Raw genomic sequence first — 19,208 nt, forward strand, 5'->3', positions numbered from 1 at the left:
TGATTATTTGAAGATTTTGTTTAATAGATAATATATTGTAATAAGAATTATTGGAGAAATCATATCCAAGCTTGACTAAATAATTATAATCCATGGTTCAGTGGAACGTGTTTGCTTTGTTATTTCATTGTTAGCGGATAATGGTTGAGGAACATGTCCTTTCAAATTAGACCCTTGAGCAGAACATCTATCAATGGTATTATTCACAGATTAATTTCTGCAACTGAGAGTTCAAATGCCATAAACGCAATATTAGAAGGTTAATTAAGACTAAATATTTCGTCATTTATCGGTGATTCGACGTATGTACACTGATTTTAGCGAAATAATATACAAAATAATGTGTAGTAGATATAGTTCAGTACTATCAGATTGAGTACTAAAAGCACTTTTTTTTATGAAATCAACTCACAAATACCATGGGACATATCTGACAAAAGGGATGGACAATTAGTTTAACTGTACGAATTGTTCCAGATCATGAGGCAAATTTATGTAAAACGACAGCAGACCCCTTAGTTAAAAATGTAGCGTAAGACCAATACATAGGGTTCTTTTTTCTTTAAATAAAAGGATTATTTAAATGAATTAAATAATTACATTTCCATTTTGCACTTGAACGAACGGTACAGAAACTCAATTTTTTGGTGACATAAGCAAGAACAACCAAGGACCCAGAGTCTTGGGGTACTAGAAAACACATCAAATACTGGGAACTTAGGAAAAATATAGGCTAATCACAAGGACTTCTCGCAAAATCAACTCAATAGGAAAAAGAGGAAGACAATAGAAAGAAATTAAAAAACTGTAACAAATGCATATTTATGGGACATATGACCGGGTATGTTTAGAGGAAACAGAAACTAGAGAGAATATGTTATGCTGCCCTGCCATAGCTAGAAAAAACCTATGGTTCCTAGAAAAACCGTCAGTCCCATGAAAAGAATTCTGTACTTGCACCGATGAAAACCCAAAAGAATTTCAGTTAACTAAGTCGCTGTCATCTTAGCTAAAAAGATAGCCTTGGAGCAACATATAAGCCCGCATTTAATTCGTGGCATAAATTATAGGGAAAAGAAAAATGGACTGAAATTTTGGGGTACTAAAGGTCAGAACAAATACTGGGAACGTGTGCAAAGGCAAATAATAAGATTACTCGCATAAAAAACCCAATAGTTGGAAGTGAAAATCGTATCCATCAGAATTAAAAACCCTAACATGTATATTTATGGCTCCAATAAAAAATTACAAAAATATGACTATTAACAGATTCCCAATTTGGAATTCGTTTAGAGGATACAGAGGCAACAGAACATATCCTGCCCTAAAATAACTAAGAAAAAGCTATGGCATCTAGGAAAACCATTCTTCAGCAGTTTTTTTCGTATTAAGTCACTGTTATTAATTTTTATTTTTTTACAGATCAATAGGTAAAACCAAAATGTTGATCTCACAAAACCAACGGTATTTTTTCACATTGTTTTCGTTTCACTTAGATAATATTTTTTTCAGAAACGGAGGTTTGCAGTACGTAGTCCTTTTAGCTTTTAACTCTATAGTCGTCCTTTCATTATTGTCTGTTCTTAAATACTTCCAAACCAGAAAATACTGAATAACGACATGCTGGAAGCTATTCTGTTCTTCATGACAGTGTACTACATAATATTTATAATACTTATAAGCTCTAAATGACCAAATGCGTTTTTTACGGAGTTTGCAACATCAAAAATCATATCAACTCCCGGCGTTAGGGTGGTTTGTTGAAAGTACATTGGTCGACTGAGATTCGAACCCAAGACCATCAGAGTAATTATTCGCCGTGTTACCTTAACCATTCCGGCCTCCAGCGCCCCTGCATGCAAATTTAAAATAAAAAGAGCTATCTTTAATAAGCCCAAATAATGCTGCTGCAGAGCCACTGGACAACATGGGGCACAAATAAAATGTGCAGAAATGGAACGAACAAATCTTGCCTCACTATCTGATTAAGGTCTTTTCTAGTAAATATTACAGTATTTTAAATGGATTGCCTGTAAACATAAAAGAAATGAGCACAACAATTTATTCAAATGCTACTTTTGGGAGCCTTCTTACCAAATCGCCATGTCAGCCAGCGCCCAAAACCGCAATATGTCTAACTATTTCAATTTTTGTAAATAGCTCATATCTACCATTTATCTATCAAAAAATGGCAATCCCAATATTTTTTTAATGCAAATCTACAAATCGAACAAAAACTTATAGGGACCGAACCCTGTTAGGATTAAATGAATAACTGTATAAATGACAAACCCAGCGGAAAAATTGTTCTGTTTTATTAAAAAATGGATGGATAGAAACACCGGATCAGGTGATGACGTGCAGTAAAAGTTCGAAAAAGCTGGATAAGGTTGATTCAGTCGTTGATAATAAATTTTGGACTGCATATCCCCGCTGCTTTGCTCTGTCAAAGTAATTTTTTTTTAACATAATTTTAGTCAAATGATGCTGAAATGCAGAAACGCATCTGACAGACCAACGATGACAGGCCGATTAAACCTTAGGAAAGGACCAAACCATCTTTCAGACCGGTCCTCTCCATAAAACAAAACTCAAATAATTTAAAGATGAATGTGTAACAACATTCGCACTAAGACTAGTCAACTAGCCATGTATACCATTTAAAATTAACAGAATTTTTTTATAAACTAAAATTTTTCTCTTCGTCTATAATGCTCTCATTATGTCTATGATATCTAAAGCTCAATTTTCAAATCGATTTTTAGGATCTATAAGCTGTATATTTATGAACACAGGTATGTAAAATTTACAAAACGTACTGTTGTTATTACAGTTAAATTCAATAAAAAAGGAAAAACAATTATCCAATTGACGAGCATACCATAAAAGCTCCGTTATGAACATGTACAAATATTTAATGGAAATTAAAAAAACAAAAACAAAAAACAATTCACCGTTCATTCATTACGTTGTTGATGCGAGGTCAGGAATTTTACCTTTTAAATTCCCCCCTCCCCTTGTAAATTCAAATCCAACCGTTGTTACCCTGGGGCGGCTTCTGAATAAATCCCACGTCCGCAGAACCCTTAAATACTAATAGGATCTGTTGCATTTCCATAAATTGGCTTTTCAAACAATGGCTGATACAACAGTCGGAATGTGATGTTCTGATTTGGTTACAGCGAAACTGTGTGTCATGCAGCTTCAAAAAACCGCATATAAACCAGAATCGTTTAACAACCGTGCTTTTACCGTCCAAAGAGGATAAAACTTGACTGGAGTGCTAAATCAATTAAATTTTTGAACAATAATAATTGTTGAATGTGTTTTATTTTTAGATAGAAGTAAAAACGATTCATCGATATTTAATCTGGAACATAACGAAGAAAGCTTGTAAAGCAAAACTTTTCTTCTTAACAGATATAATTACGCTCTTTATTTCGACGATTCGACTTATATCCGCGCCACTGTAATAGGGTGAGACGTCACAACAATTTTTTTGGCTTTTGGTATCAAGATAGAAGGGTGAAACACAGCTGATTAATTTATAAAAGAGAGCTTGATCAGAAGAACATTTTTATTTTATTTCGGTAGTACGCCCGGTTGGAGTTAAGTCACGACCAGGGAAATTCTCCGCATAAATACAGAAAATTGAATTGTTCCTAACAGCAGGCGGTAACGTTCGTTTGTACTTTCAGTTTCCTCTATTACAGAGACTATTCATTGTAAATTTAACATTTTTTCAATTAAAAAAGATTTCAGTAGTGGATTTTTTTTCTTTTTTTTTCTTTTTCGTTTTATATTTCTTTTAAACCTTTACCAGGAAGGTAATAGGTTTTCTTTTTATATAGTGGCAGGCAAAACATTCCGCCTACTTGTAAGATAACTTGATCTGTATATATTTTTATATATTAATCAAAGTTTCACGTTTTTCAACGTTTAATAATTGAGTCTTTATTTAAAAAAGTAAAAAAAAGTAAATTGCTAAGGAAAATGAAAAATAACAAAAAAAAAATTAAAAACAGATAAAATTTGTTTTAATTTAATTTTAGATTTTTCATTAACATTTCAATATCGCAAATTTCCTCCTTTTGCCTTAATTACATCTCGAAGACGCCTCGGCATACTTTTTACTAGTCTGGTAATATCTTTTTGCTGGAGGTTGTAAATTGGCTCATTCTTTAAGAAGAGTCTTTTCAAGATCGTGGAGTGTAACAGGAAGTGATGGACGTGCTCTTATTCACTTTTGAGGTTATGCCATAAAAGTTCGATGGGGTTCAAGTCTGGAGAACGGGTTGGCCAAGCTAAGACCCTGATGTTATGATGATCGTGTGCGATTGTAGGTGCGTTTGCACTATGCGAGCGACATGTGGACGGGCATTATCGGGCTTTAGAGTAGGATTAGGAGGATAGGCAACACATGAAGTTCCAAAATTTCATCCACATAGCGCGTGGCAGTCAAAGACCCTCCACGTACAACCATTTGGAACACAACCAACTCTGTGAGACAATCCATTGAAATTCCCGTACACACTATCACTGAGTCAAAAAACGGTCGTCCTGTGATTTTGTTATCTTAGGGCGTCCAGAAAGGTCTATCTATAGTAGGCAGTTTCTCGAAAACGTCTAACGCCGTCTCTCGTAGGGAACTCCGATAGAACGTCCATCATTGGTAAGTGCCAAACCACGCGCAACATCCTCAACACTGGCATTTTTAAGTTTAAAAATTTAAATTAAGAAAACAAAGATGAAAATTAAACAGTTTATTGCTTCAGAATTCATTTGAGACAGAATAAACGTTTTAAATTCCATAAAAATTAAACATTGAAAAATCTTTTATCCTTGTTTTGGATTAAGGATTAAATGCTTACGACTAATTGATATTCCCAGTGTAATACATAGCATGAACAAATATTTATTGTTGAAAACACAGAGACAATTAAGAACAGAATTTTCTTTTATCGAGAAAAAAAACAGTTGAGTGGAATTTTTTGCCTGTCAGTACATTTACCTTTTCCCTTTTTTATGCAAGATCGTAAAAAAATTAATGATAAATTCAAAGAAAAAATTAGTCCTCGCAAGTTTTACGAAAAAAAAAACAATATGCCAGAAATGCAATAGTCTTTGCTTGAATTGCTGAATTATACCTTAAGAGGACAAAGTCTGCATGGTTTTTAATGTTTCCAAAAACGTGTCCCGGTCATAATTTTTGAGACATGATAAGTGGAATTCAATTTGAAACGAGAATTAGCCAGGGTAATATAAATATTGCCGTGATAAACGAGTTCGCTCCCCCTCGTGTGCTTCGCGGCTCTTGCGATGATGGGAAATTGATTAATGACAGGGCAGAAAGTTCGAGACAGTTCCGTACACATTATTTTCCCGAGTAGATCACTACAGCTGAACGAGACGAATAAAAGATACCGGTGAATATTCGAATGACATTGAAAATGAATGGATAGGTCGAGTGAAGTCTATGTCAACCGGAAGTTCTTGTTGTCTTTTAGTAATACCTTTCACCTTTTAAGTTAGATAAAAGATTCTTATTTCAACATAGGTGTAATATACAACAAACAAAAACCTTCTACAATGTAGATAGATGGGCAGAGAAGATATGCTATTTGATCTGTTCGTGTTGTACACGAGAACAAAAACTTTACAAAAGTACAGTACGATATGGACGGATAACAATCCGTCTGTCGGATAATTCGCATTGAGTGACAAAAAAAATTCACAAACTTGTGTTGGTCATAATAAGATGATACATCATGAAAATAGCTAAATATGAATAATTATAAAATAATAACTGCATATTGAATATATCAAAGCTTAACCTTTCACAAACAGATAGAAATCAGACAACATTTAAGACAAAGTAATAATCACCAATGAATTGAGGTATCATTCGATACCAATATTGCTGACATACACGAACTTAACGAGCTAGAGGCTTACAATTTTTTTACCACTCAGGATCCGGAAAACTAAAACCAAGAAAAGCTGCAGCACCGAAGATGTAAGAGACCGAAATCCGATAAAATTGAGAATTCAGCCACAAAATAAAATATACATTTCTTTGCACCCGAGTTGCCTAAAAAACACAATTCGTTGATCATTAGATTTCGAGAGTACAAAGTTTATAAATATTTCATATGAGTTTAGTGGTCATAATTGACTATATTACTTATTCCAATTAATTATTCTTTTTTTAAATATCTTCTCGCGATTTATTTTGTGGTCGCAGCTCAAAGAGACGGAAAAGATTTGCTAAAGAGGATGAAATAAGCAGAGGATGAAAGGAAGGTGCAAATCATTAAAGAGAAAAAAGTTGAATAAGGAGCCTCTTTAAGAAATTCTTTTGCTGAACTTCCCTAATTCTGGTTAGGAAAATTAGTTGGGAGCCAATCATTAATAATTTCATCTGTACATGTGAAAGCCCAACCATATTTATTAAGCAACTTGTTTAATTTTGAAAAACCAATATCATTTCCTCTGGAATTTTTGGATAGAGGAAAGGAACCCGACTTCGTGATTTTAAAAACAAATGAAAAATGGAGCTTTAAAGTAAAACGAATTGTTTGTACAATTTCATCTCTGAAGCCCACAGATCTGGTAACAACAGAATAACTTGATCCAGTGTTCGTGAGTGAAAAAGTGGTCGATACGTCTAACAACGAAAACATGAATAGAATAGGAAAGATAATCGCTATTAAATACCTAGAACATCGCTGAAAGCTGTACCAGGTCCTGATGGACATTGGATCAAAACCCTTTACTCCTAACTTGTCAAATATACCATTTTTTGTAAATTATCAGTAAATGTCTGTACGTTGTAAGTAATCAGTTAAAATGACTGATTGATAAATGACTGATTTTCTTCCCCATAAAATTCTAACCTTCTGACACAGAATTTCCACCCTTTTTGTAAAAATTATAAATTTAGATGCTGCCCTCATCTATTAGCGGCTTTTTGTGGTCAATGAAACGGTGACAAAAAGCCTCTAATAAGTTGATATTTTTTTACACACTATAATACAGGGTGGGTTTAACTTCTGCTTACTCTATATTTTTTTAATGAGGCGTTATTGTGAAAATCCCCAAGACACGTAAATTGTTACTTTTTGTCTATTTTCTTATGGCGTCAAAAAGTTTTGATATAACTATACCTGATAACGGGTTAAAAGAATTCCTTAAAATTTGTATTTGTAAACCGATTTTTTTTCATTAACCTATGCGTCTAGAAATTATTGTATCACGAGCAATTAATCTACTGTCGATTAAAAAGATAAATACATGAATTGGTTCTTGGTTGAAGAAGTTTAGAAGAGTTCGTTTATATATTTAAAAAAAATTGTATTTGAAATAGTTAAATTCCTATCCGTTATCCTTGAGAGTTAAATCAAAACTTTTTGGTACATGAGAAACTAGACAAAAAATAAAAGTTTATGTGCCCGGGGGTTTTTATCAAAAACGCCCCTATAAAAAATATATAGGGGAGAGCCGAACTCACCCTGTATATCGTCTGCGTACAGATGTATCTTTATTACTTCAATAATTCAGATGTATGAATATAAGGACGTTCTGTCATGTTTTCCAATTTATATCAGAGTTCCCTATCATGTTCTATAACTAAGTCCTAGACCTCACTACGTTTCCAATAATACAAATAAATAATATAGAATAAACGTATGAGGAATTGAACCATATTGACTTGTTGATTTCTGAGCATGAAAGTCTTAATTTATAATAAAGATTTAAAAGTACTTGTTTATTAACTGATTTTAAGTAAGTGGAGGTAATATTATTGATTGTGTAATAACCCATTACTGCTTTGACCAGCAAATTAATAGAAATGATGAATGGCTGACTTTTGCAATTCATGTGGAGAAACGTGGTTGTAGAACTCCTTCAACCTGATGATGAGCTAAGGGCTCGAAATCCGGATCGTTGCAAAACAACTTACTGTGAGTAGGAACTATCTCTTTAAAAAGGATTAAACATATTAGTTCTTATCCTATCATTTAAACTTTTTTTGTGTATGTAATAAATTATGAAATAGCATTGTTGTATGAATGGTCACACGATCATAATTTAATAGAAGTATAGTTGTAGCGATATGCTTGTCTGAATTGCTGAAGGTTCGTGATGGTTTGCTGTAAGATGAGTTGTGTTGTTTGATTGACGTCATTATCACTAAATGATTTTATATTTTCTTTGTATCTTTCTTTTATTTTTCGTTCTGTCTGTTTGATGTATTTATTTCCGTATTTTCATGTTATGGCGTGTATGCCTTTTTTCCAAGTGGGTTGGTTTTGTCAATATTTTATTCTTAGTATTTTCCCATTTTGGTCACGGTCATCTAGGCTGTTTTAATTTCTAATCTGTTGAATGTATTAGTTTGTGTGTACGTTTGTTTTTCTACTTATGGTAGTTCACATAATGTCTCGTTTTGCGGCGTCGTTTTGGTTATGATTAAGAAAAATAAATAATAAACAAAACGCACCTATTTGACAAAAAAAACCAAACTTAATCCGCCTAAGGCAACAACAAGCCAAAATAATGCCTACACACGCTCCCCACACTTCATAACTTTATGAAAACAAAACTTCCTGAAATCACAGACATGCTGATGATGGCGAAATCCCAACACGGCGAGGATAAGCAGACTAGGATGATCAAGGATGTTCTTAATTTACATCTACAAGCGATTAACAAGACTTTTCAGTAAAGTTCATAAATAAAATTTAATTAAAATTATTGTTGTAAAAGACGGACTTTTTTTTCATTTTGAGTTTTCCCATCTAAAAATCCATACAATCTCATAAATTAGTTTACCAAATGAATTTCGTGTAAAATGTTTTAATTTTTAGAACAGAATAGAAAAAAACAACTTACAATCCTATTAAAACATTAATTATATCTACATAAATGATCAATTAATTTAAGTAGAAATATATTATTTTATTTAGGGTAGATTGTTGTATGACCAAAGGATGAAACTGTATTGAAAATAATTCTCAGAAATGCTTTGGTTTGGGGTTTTCATAATAAAAGAACAATACGTTTAAAAATATTTGCTTGTTCGCCATGGATCATTTAAAAATAACCTTCTATTGTTTCTAGGGCCCTTCTGCTGTACTTTTTATGCTAATGATGTATGCTTGTTTAAATTAATTGGCATCGAAAATCATAAAAATGAAACTCAATACAAAATCAGTGTAAAAATAATATGTTTAGATAAGATTTTAAATAAGAAATTGTTTTTATTTAATTTATCCATTTTTCAATGCGTTTTGAACAAGCAGCGTTTAATGAACTTTCTAGGTTTTTGTGCCCTTTTTTCTCCCAAAATATAACCCTTTAACGTGAAGTGTATATAATTTTCCTAATTGTTCCTTGAGTAACAGTGGTTGATTGAGTCTTTCGTACAGGTTTATATAATTTTATGATAATAATAGTTATTTGTTATTTTTAAAGGGGGGGCACTAGACAATATTTTACGGGCTATTTTGACAAAAGACGAATACCAAATTTTCTAAAACGGCGGCTTAACGTAGTATCATATCTACTCAGTATAAAAACGACTTTATCTCATCTGAAATACTGGCGATTTTGATTTTGCAACATCTTAGTCTTCTTGCACCAGACAATATTTTTATAAGTCTTTTGTATTAAAAATTCAATTACAAATAATTTATTTGACAGATTACAATTCGGCGAATTATATTTTTGTAAAATTCATCCGTATGTCGAGTTCGAAGCGTGAAAATTGCCTGTCACGGACTGGAAAAAATATTTACATTTTCCTCTGATTTCCCCGCCTCTTTTTCTCTTGTATGTAGATCACGTTTAAGCAGTACGATAATGCAATTTCCACGCACATGACCGAATCCTTTGGTATTTTCCAGGAGCAATAAGAAGCTTATATTTCAAAACCGACCATTCAGGCAGCCCATAATTCATAACTTTCCAAGCATTGAAAGTAAGTAAAAAGATATAAAACATCACAAAATCCATCTATTTTCCTTTCTAAAACATTGCAAACAATGTAAATTTAACAATTTTATTACAGTAGAGAAAGAAAGAGAGAGAGAGAGAGAGAGAGAGAGAGAGAGAGAGAGAGAGATGGTGAAGGATTACCAGCGGATTCCCCGATTTTTTTTTATTGCATATGCTAACATTCTTTTTCTATCTGCTGGTTGTTTGAACGTACACTATGGGCAAGGTCTTTTGATCTCGTCGTGCCTATTTTCTTCCATTTCTGCTTCTTCGTCACCGGTTAATGTGCCAGGCAACCCACACCCTTTTTCCACTAACATTAATATCTGCGAAAGCTCTTTTTTTTAAAAAGACATGTGCAATTTATGAATGTATTTTCCTCTGTCCTTCAGACTATTCCTAGCACAAGACAGATAATATTCAGCTCCACCGTACTATATTTTCGACAATTTTCAGTTACATTTTACCCGATTTCCCTTTTATTTTAATTGTTTACATATAGTTTTTTCAAAAACATATTTATATAATAAAATATAATGTAAATTTTATGTTTATAGTATTAAAAATAATTGTTTGATTGAAGAAGAACACTCACCCTATTTCTTTCGAATTCTTGTCTGGATGTTTCAACGATTTGGGCGTTCGTCAGAGCAATGCCGACGAATTGAAGATATGTCTCGAAAACCTGTTGGGCAAAAACTAATATAGGTAACATGTTTTTATTTTATTTTTTAAATTCAATGAATACTGCACGAAGGGTTGGTTCCAAGGGATGAAATAAGTATGTCGGTCTGTTCTGGAACCTAAATACCCGGCTTTTGTGTGATGAGACTATTTTTTTTCTTAAACAATTTGCCAAGAGTAAACCTACTTAGCATTAGTAAACAGGACCGATCGATCCGCTGGCATTTGCCCGTAATGGCAAACAAAGAACATATGGCTGCTTGTTCCGAGGCTTTCGACTGTTTAATACTCAAACAGGCCGATGGTAGGTCACCGGGGTTACGCAAGTATTTTATAAATTGTCCAAACACATTTATCGAGAATTGTGCGACGGAAATTTGATATTAGACTTGAAATTAATTACAATTTTTAGCTTTAAATAATTGATCGGTTCCGTGACAACCTTGATCGGTAGAAAAGGCAATATATGACTTCACTTATGACGTTTCACTAACCCTACCATCATTAATAACCTGTCATATCTTGTGACCTAACCAAAATGTGTATACTTTCATATAAAATAGTCTAGCGATTTTATATAAATGTTCGCCTCAACAGAACAAATATTAATTTTGAGTTTTCTTTAATGTTCAGTTTTATTACATTTACTTTAAAATGGAAGTATATTATAAAAATAAACACATTTTGATATACAAGCTAGTATAAGACTAATATAGGAAAAACGTAATAAATAAACATAGATTTTCGAGGAAACTTCATAACTGTAGCTAAAAAAAAGTTATATTTTATTATAAGTAGATACTATTCAGCAAAATGAATATGAATTTCATTTTGTTTTATGATTTCCGTTTAAATGCTATTAGATATAGAAACATATACCTGTATCAGAACTAACATAAAGAATTAAAAATTTCAAATAAATCAGGACAAGGCAACGTCACGTATTGATTTCGATTTTCTCAAAACATTCTGAATTTTACATTAAATTTGTTCGTTTACCTTTTCGTCTTTTGTTGTGAAATGTCCATCATCCTTCTCCGGGTTCTTGTTGATGACCTGTGCCACTGCGATGATTTCATCGTGTGCGTTTCTGACTGCCATACAGAGAAGGGACTCGGTATGATATCCGGTTATCCTGTCGACTTCATCATCGAAACGCGGGTCCTGGGGAGTAGAAAAAAGTTAATTAAAGCCAGGATCATAGGTTAGGCAGAAGGCCCAAAACGATTATTCCTGTGTATTGTTTGTACCGTGAATTTTTTCCCTCACTGACAACCATCCTTTGAAACAGACTCCATTTATTTCAATATGAACGTTTCCATTTTTAAACGTCGCAACTTAAAAGAATAAAAACAAATACCGAAATAATATAAAACAATTATCATTGTTTTAATGTATCAATTTCGCATGTTTATTTGTGGGGTAAATTATTAAAATAAGACTTATTGATTATAACAGTATGGGGCAACATAAAATTTGTGAGAATTGCTTTTTTGAGCAATCAACTTAAGGTGATTCTATATAAACCTTCAGAACTCTATTGTGACGAAAGAGCGCTGAATACGCTTTGCGTGACTATAAAATGACCTATCCTCGGCCATATACCATGTATTAATAAGATGTTTCTGATCAGTTTCAGAATATTTTTCGGGTGGATGCTTTGAATTTTGTCACTTCCTTTATAAACTTTTAGAGAATCTATTCTACAGCGAATATAGGCTAAACCTATATGGTACGGTTCAAACTGTCGCACTCCTCAGTTTACTTTAAGCTTAATTTAATTTTCTGTTTTCTTTTAATCTTTACCTCGTTCAAGTACTCAGTCTACCTAGTAACAAATAGTATCTTTTTCTATCGAGAGGACAGCCTCGTTGATACAGGATGTCATTCCAACATGAATCAAATTTATGACAATTTGATAACTTGTACCACCTTGATGCTGTATGGAACAGAATAAACAAATTATTGCAACCTTTAGATTTAATGAAGTTTAATTGCCCACACGACTTGAATTCCATGTGTAAACGAAATACAATGCGATGTGTAATGATTTGTTGATAATCATTGGCTAATATTATTTAGCTCATTATAAATACTCGTTAATAAAATATTACTGACCATTTAAAACACTGGAAAAATATTGTTAAATAAAACTGGTCAACTTCTTTTTAAACGCCACTGAATATAAAATTGTATTTGACTCACTTTTACTTGGGGAAAAAAGCAGATGAGTTATGACAGCAAGCGCAAAAAAAGGTTGTCCTGCATTGCGTTAACTGACTGACCTATATATATATANTTTTCTTTTTAGATGGCTCGGCTGATTTCTCTTGAACCAATGACGTTATTCAAAATTTGGAAAAAAATTATACAGGGTACCGCAGGCCAAGTTCATATAAAGAATTTCAAATATGACCCTATACATTTTGACACATCATTTTAAAGGATTTTTTACGATGAAAAGAATGGTGCAATCGGTGTTTAATTGGTCAAAAAAGAGGAAAAATAGTGTTCCAACACCAAGAAACCGGCATCGTAATTTCGTCGAGGAGCTGCTTATTTTACTGTATTCTAATTAATTATTCTTTTTATTTAAGTTTTTTCAGTTGAGATTCAAACCTTAGATAAAAAGAATAATTAATTTGAATAATTATTATGGTCAATTAAGACCACTAAGCAAATATGGATTAATTTTATTGTGTGTTCGCGAAAATCCGAATTCCTCTCTCCGAAATATTAGACGGGTTTTAGTTTTGCACGGTTTTACAAACACTATTAGATGATGTTCCTTTGCAACAACGACAAAGAATGAATCTCCAGGTTGATGGATGCCCCGCACACAATTCTTTCCAGGTGAGACATTATTTGATACGTCACTTCCGGGAAAGGTGGATAGAACCTCATGACCCGATCTGTTGGCTTCCTCATCACCCGATTTAACTCCACCTGACTATTTTCTGGGGGCCATTTAAAAAACAGTCTCTATGCCAATCATAACCCAGCAACCTCTGTTGAAGAACTGCGACAAAGAATAGAAAATGCTTGTCAATCTGTCTGCCCTGGCTCTATCGCTCTGAGCAAGACGTGAAAAGTGGTTAAAATATTTTTAATCTTCTTTTAAAGCAAATCTTTGCATCTTTTCGCAAGGGAGGCAGTTCGAACATGAAATAAAACTGATAAATAGCAAACCAAATTATTGTTTGTTTTTTAAATTTTTTAACAATAACGCTGACGATTTCTTGGTGTTGGAATTGCAACTGATCCGAATGTTCTTGTTGCGAGCAACACGAATACATTTTTGTGGTTTATTCTGGGGTGATCAGGAAATTTCTGGGAATACAATTCGACTGCACGATGCAGCAATACCACCACTATCAATAAAGCGTTCATATCAACTCGATGTTGATCGGAAAAATATGCTCTTCGGTTCATTTTGAATGGTATATTGAATATAACGAATAGGTATTACTGTAAAATTTACTTAGTTCCAGGAATTAAAATTTGCGCTTATAATGCGAGTTTGACAAACAATGACAGAATGTACACAATAAAGGCCAACGTTTTTCCAGAACTTCTCATTTTTTGACCAATTTAAAATCCGATTACACCATTGTTTTCACCGTATAAAATCCTTTAAAATGATGAGTCAGGGTATATAGAGTGGTATGTGAAATTTTGAAGTTGAACTGGGTTTAGGTACCCTATATAATTTTTTTCCCAAAAAAGGTAAAAATTTGAAATTAGACTAAAATATATTAAATACGTATTTTTTGTCCTTTTGATAGCATCATTGGTTCAAGAAAAATTCAGCCGGGCCTTCTAAAAAGGACACCTTCCTCGCTGTATATGCATATATGTACCGTGTGTTTTATAATTTTTACTATTTGAAATGTCAAACATTGTTATGCACCAATTTATCGATCAGCCAGTAAAATTTGTAAGAAATAATGGAAATAAAACTAATTAATTTTCTAAGTAAACGTTTGCCAGATTGAAACTTTAGTTGAACTTCTCTGTTCAACCGAATTTCTCACGGGAGAATTCGTTAGACAAATGTTAAATCGGTCACGTCTTGAGACAAACATTACTTTCCAATGGTGACGTAATCTTTCTTATTTAACTTTTACACTAAGCTGTATTTTTTTGCCGAATGAGGAGTTAGAGTTTGACGGTAAAAGTATTAGAAATTATTGCGATTATTGGTTGATGCAAAATTAATTCATGTTTTGAAAATTTGTTTTATTTTCGCAAGTGCTTGTCATGCAAACAAAGCTAATCTTTAAATTTAATTTATAGATAATAATAAAGACTGTTAACTGTTATCTTTTATCCAAACCATTTTAGTTTATATTGATTTTTATAATAGAAAGAAACTGCGAAATTAAATATGTCTAAACTACATTTGCGTCAAATTTATTTGTACCAATGTAAACTTGGGCGAAGTGCAGCACAAACCGCGCGTACAATTTGGGGGGGAGGGAAGCAATAGCGAATACATTGTGCAGCCATTATTTCAGAGATTTCGATCTGGAAAGCAGGGAAGGTCGCGTATGCCTGGAACAAATTACGAAGATTACGCAAAAGCTTAGGGTTGACTACTCAACCGTTGTTCGCCATCTGGAGCAAATTGGTAAAGTGAAGAAGCATGACAAGTGGGTACCGCACGGACTAACCGAAGCCCAAAGAAATCAACGCTTTGAAATTTCCACGTCTCTTCTGTTGCGCGACCAAAATGATCATTTCTCGTTCGAATCAGGAGGCGTACAGGTCAGTGGTTGGACAAGGCTGAAGCGCCGGAACACTTCCCGAAACCAAATCTGTACCCAAAAAAGGTTATGGCGAATGATTGGTGGTACTGCAGGGGTTGTTCGCTATAATTTCCTGAATTATGGTGGAACTATCACAGTAGAGAAATAGTGCCAAGAAATGGAAAAAATGCATGGGAAATTGCAACGTACTTCGTCCAGCCTTGGTGAACCGTAAGGCTGAAACGTGTACTAAAACTGATTTAAGTCGCTTTCAATCTCAAACTAAAGTTGAACTACAAAATTTAAATCGCTTTTAGCTTCTTCAAAACCGGCAGTGGGGAGTCGAATTGATGTCCGATTAAAAAAGGGGTGCGGTGGTGACAATCGAAGACTATACACTTCCGCACGACAGACATGTTATGCGGTATGGTATAACCAATGAATAGTGATACATTGGGCCTTATTTATTTTTATTTTTTCTCCATGGAATGCCGACATGAACATTTCAGACTTCAACGCTTGCAATTTTTAACCTAAACACACACACATGTAATATGTTAATTAGCCATACTTACAATAACTCTGCACCCTCAGAACAAAACTGGGTACGTCCAATATTGGAAAAATGAGATAAGTGTTTTTAGGCCTGACAGATTGCGTATAATTATTAACGTCGAGAAGAAAAAGATAAAAAGTTGTTAAAAAATTGAATTTCTACCAAAGGTCTAAACTTTAAAACCGCAAGCCTGAAAAACTGTGTCCTTGGGCTAACCCAGTTCTGACCTGAGGCTCCCAAAACTAGTCATGTTGAAAATCGATGGGTACTCAATATTCCGCCATCGACTCTTTTGTACCACGCATATAAATACTACCTCACAATGTGGTTAACACCGAGTGCATCCATCACAAAACTTTTTATATAAACAATAATAGGATTATCTACAATAAAAACCATTCGTGTTTGCTTCATAAAGGGGAGCCTAAAAAATTTCGAGACGTCTTTGAGCTCAATTTTCATATCAAGGAGGCATTCCTACTTGTTCATGCTATTATATGAAGCCAAGGAATGATACTCTTCAATCAACTGGGAAACATTCAGCAACATTACTGAATGCCCTTTCCTCCAAACAGAAAACAAAAACGCGAGTAAAGCCAATTCTAAGACGGGTTAGGATGATTCGTCTTCTGCCACGCGTTTTGTGTTTGAACAATCGATTTCTTTTATGGTCTTGCTTCAAAGAATCTGAATTTGTGTTGTGGTGCTACTGCGAGGACGGCCTTGTGTATTTCTAGAAAAGACGCAACAATGTTTCAGCTTTCAGGCCCATAAATTACCTAAAAGTTCGTGACAGCGCTTTAGTACTTTTTTTTGTTCCTGTGTTTGAACAGAAGGGATTACGTAAAACTCGGCCTTAGCGAGAATCGAAAATAGATTCTGGCCGGTAGAATGTTGATGTAGTTGAGTGAACTTTGATCAATTGTCGAAAAGATCAAGGCCAGCGGGCTGAGCAATAACGCACCTTTTTTCTTTTTTGGCAGGGAAGGTGATCTAACTGTACGATTTGCTTTCTTTAAACGTTTGCTGAACGTGTCGTATGAATCGATAAAATTATGTCATTTCAATGTTAAGTACATAATTATTTCGTGTCAGTGGGTCAACAGTAAAAGTTTTCTTGTCGTGGCAAGTTTTCCGATGAAGTTGAAGCAATCTGTTGAAAAGTGGATCGAGGAATTCTCTCGCGACCTTCCATGTAGCTGATTAATTCCGCAAACTTTTCAATGTCGCATTTGTCGGGTAAATGCGTGTCCTTTGAATAGACAAACCCACACCACATCCGCTGGTAAATAGATGTCAGAACAATTGAATTACCGATGAATTGAAAATGAAACAGTTCTCTAGAAAAGTTACATTCTACTCAAATTTTTGTTTTCTAAGTGAGAGAAGGTTTAACATAAACTTTGTTCAGATTAAATTTCGAAAGTCTTATAATAAAATCTAAGTAGGTCTCGGGAATGTATATAAGTATAATAATCCATATTTATACGTTAGGTTGATATAAACTTTCTTACACTGGGAAATTGCACAAAAGCAAAAATTGTCTAATATCATATTTTACATCCAATCAGGATTAGTTTCAAAACGGATGTGGCCAATGGAGTAAACGTTCGAAAGTAATAGCAAAAACGGGTAATTTTCTTATTGGTGCAATACCAGAGCAGTAGGGGACTTTTCGAATTCTCAGTAAATGTCAATGAACTCCGGAACAATAACAGAGGGGGTTAATATAAAATACGTTACGTACTCTTTCTCCTGTACATCATTCCGCTTTGGCGGCGATGCGAATAATTCACGTGACCCCTCACATAATTTGCACAAATCTGCATTTTAATTTAGTGGTCGTTGAGGACGTGGAGGGCGGGTTCAGTATTTCAAATTAATTCGCCAACCAAACAAAGATTATTGTAGGGTAAAAAATTTCTTTCCTTTTTAGCGTTAAAAAAGTTAAAAAAAACAATAGATAGGAATAAGTGTTTGCTATTTCGTACCTATTTAGTGGAATTGAGAAAGCGGCTGTTACAAAAATATAAAATTTATTTTTAAATCTTACTAGGAACTAAATAGAGTCACCATAAAAGCTCAATAAAAATTTAGTTAATTTGAAGATTGTTTTTCTTTCGAGTTAATTCAACATAGTAACATAAAATTTTGAAAAATACGTAATGAAATTAAATGAAAAATAAACGATTATCCGGAGATCGTGGGATGCGGTCTGGTGTGACGTAGGTTTTAGAAAAGCATTTTCCTTATCCATGTCAACGTTTCGATCTTTAGTGAGATCATCTTCAGAGCCTGATATTTATAAACATTGCTTGAATTTTACAAATACATGTAGCATATGGAAAAAACATACATGTATTTGTAAAATTCAAACAATGTTTACAAATCCCAGGACCTGAAGATGATCTCAATAAAGATCGAAACGTTGGCACGATAAAGAAAATGTTTTTCTAAAACCTACGTCACACCAGACCGCATCGCACGATCTCCGAATAATCATTGACTAACGGTCACTAAACACCACACATGAAAAATAAATTTTATTCTGTGACTTAAAATTCCATTGAATAATTCATTACGAATACAAAGAGTTTACGAGATTCAGGACTGTAGAAAAAATTATAGTTTACAAAATATATCCCAAGAAAATACCATATATCCCAGAAAACAGATGAAATTAAACTAAAAGACAATTAAAAACCTTTGGTGTAAAGTTGTAAGGACAAGAGTTATCATCCTGTTAGACCTTAATCATAAAAAGTAATCGTAAAAACATTCACTAGGCGTTTAACCTTATTGTCTTCAAAGTTTGTAGTGAGTCCGTACACATTACATCCCTTATCAAATAAGGTAGTATACTAGAAGTTTACGCGCTTATTAAAGGGGAGAAAAAAGAAATCTGGTTTCCAAGACTAGGTTTGATTAAGGACAATCCAAAAGTTCTTGAATGGGGACAGTAGAAAATAAGGTGATTTCTAATAGCAAACGGAAGTATAAGTTAATGGAAAAAAACTGGCTCCAAACACGACAGCCTGGGAATTTTCAACGTTGCAGTTCAAAGACCCAGGAACTAATTGAGTTTAATTTTGTTCTGTATTTGTGTTTTTATGTTTGACATTTGATATATTTAAAAACATTGGGGTTCAGAAACACAACCTAAATTTTGTAACAATAATCCTGATATGAACTTTCATTACTGAAAAATATTTTTCTCACTG

General features: G+C 33.6%; 1 protein-coding gene across 2 annotated transcripts in view; it reads right to left on the reverse strand.

Annotated features, from left to right (window-relative positions):
* Positions 1-19,208, reverse strand: part of LOC106669121 (dual 3',5'-cyclic-AMP and -GMP phosphodiesterase 11A-like) — a 203,154-nt gene that overhangs the window by 60,336 nt on the left and 123,610 nt on the right. For both annotated transcript variants that reach the window (XM_014398401.1, XM_014398402.2), the window contains 2 exons: positions 11,683-11,847; positions 10,595-10,684 (listed from right to left, as the gene is read on the reverse strand). In XM_014398401.1, coding sequence (XP_014253887.1) covers positions 10,595-10,684; positions 11,683-11,847 — 255 coding nt within the window. The remainder of the gene's footprint in view (positions 1-10,594; positions 10,685-11,682; positions 11,848-19,208) is intronic.

Source organism: Cimex lectularius, unplaced genomic scaffold, assembly GCF_000648675.2.
Source record: "Cimex lectularius strain Harlan isolate CLEC.00 unplaced genomic scaffold, Clec_2.1 scaffold283, whole genome shotgun sequence".
Taxonomy (NCBI): Eukaryota; Metazoa; Arthropoda; class Insecta; order Hemiptera; family Cimicidae; genus Cimex; species Cimex lectularius.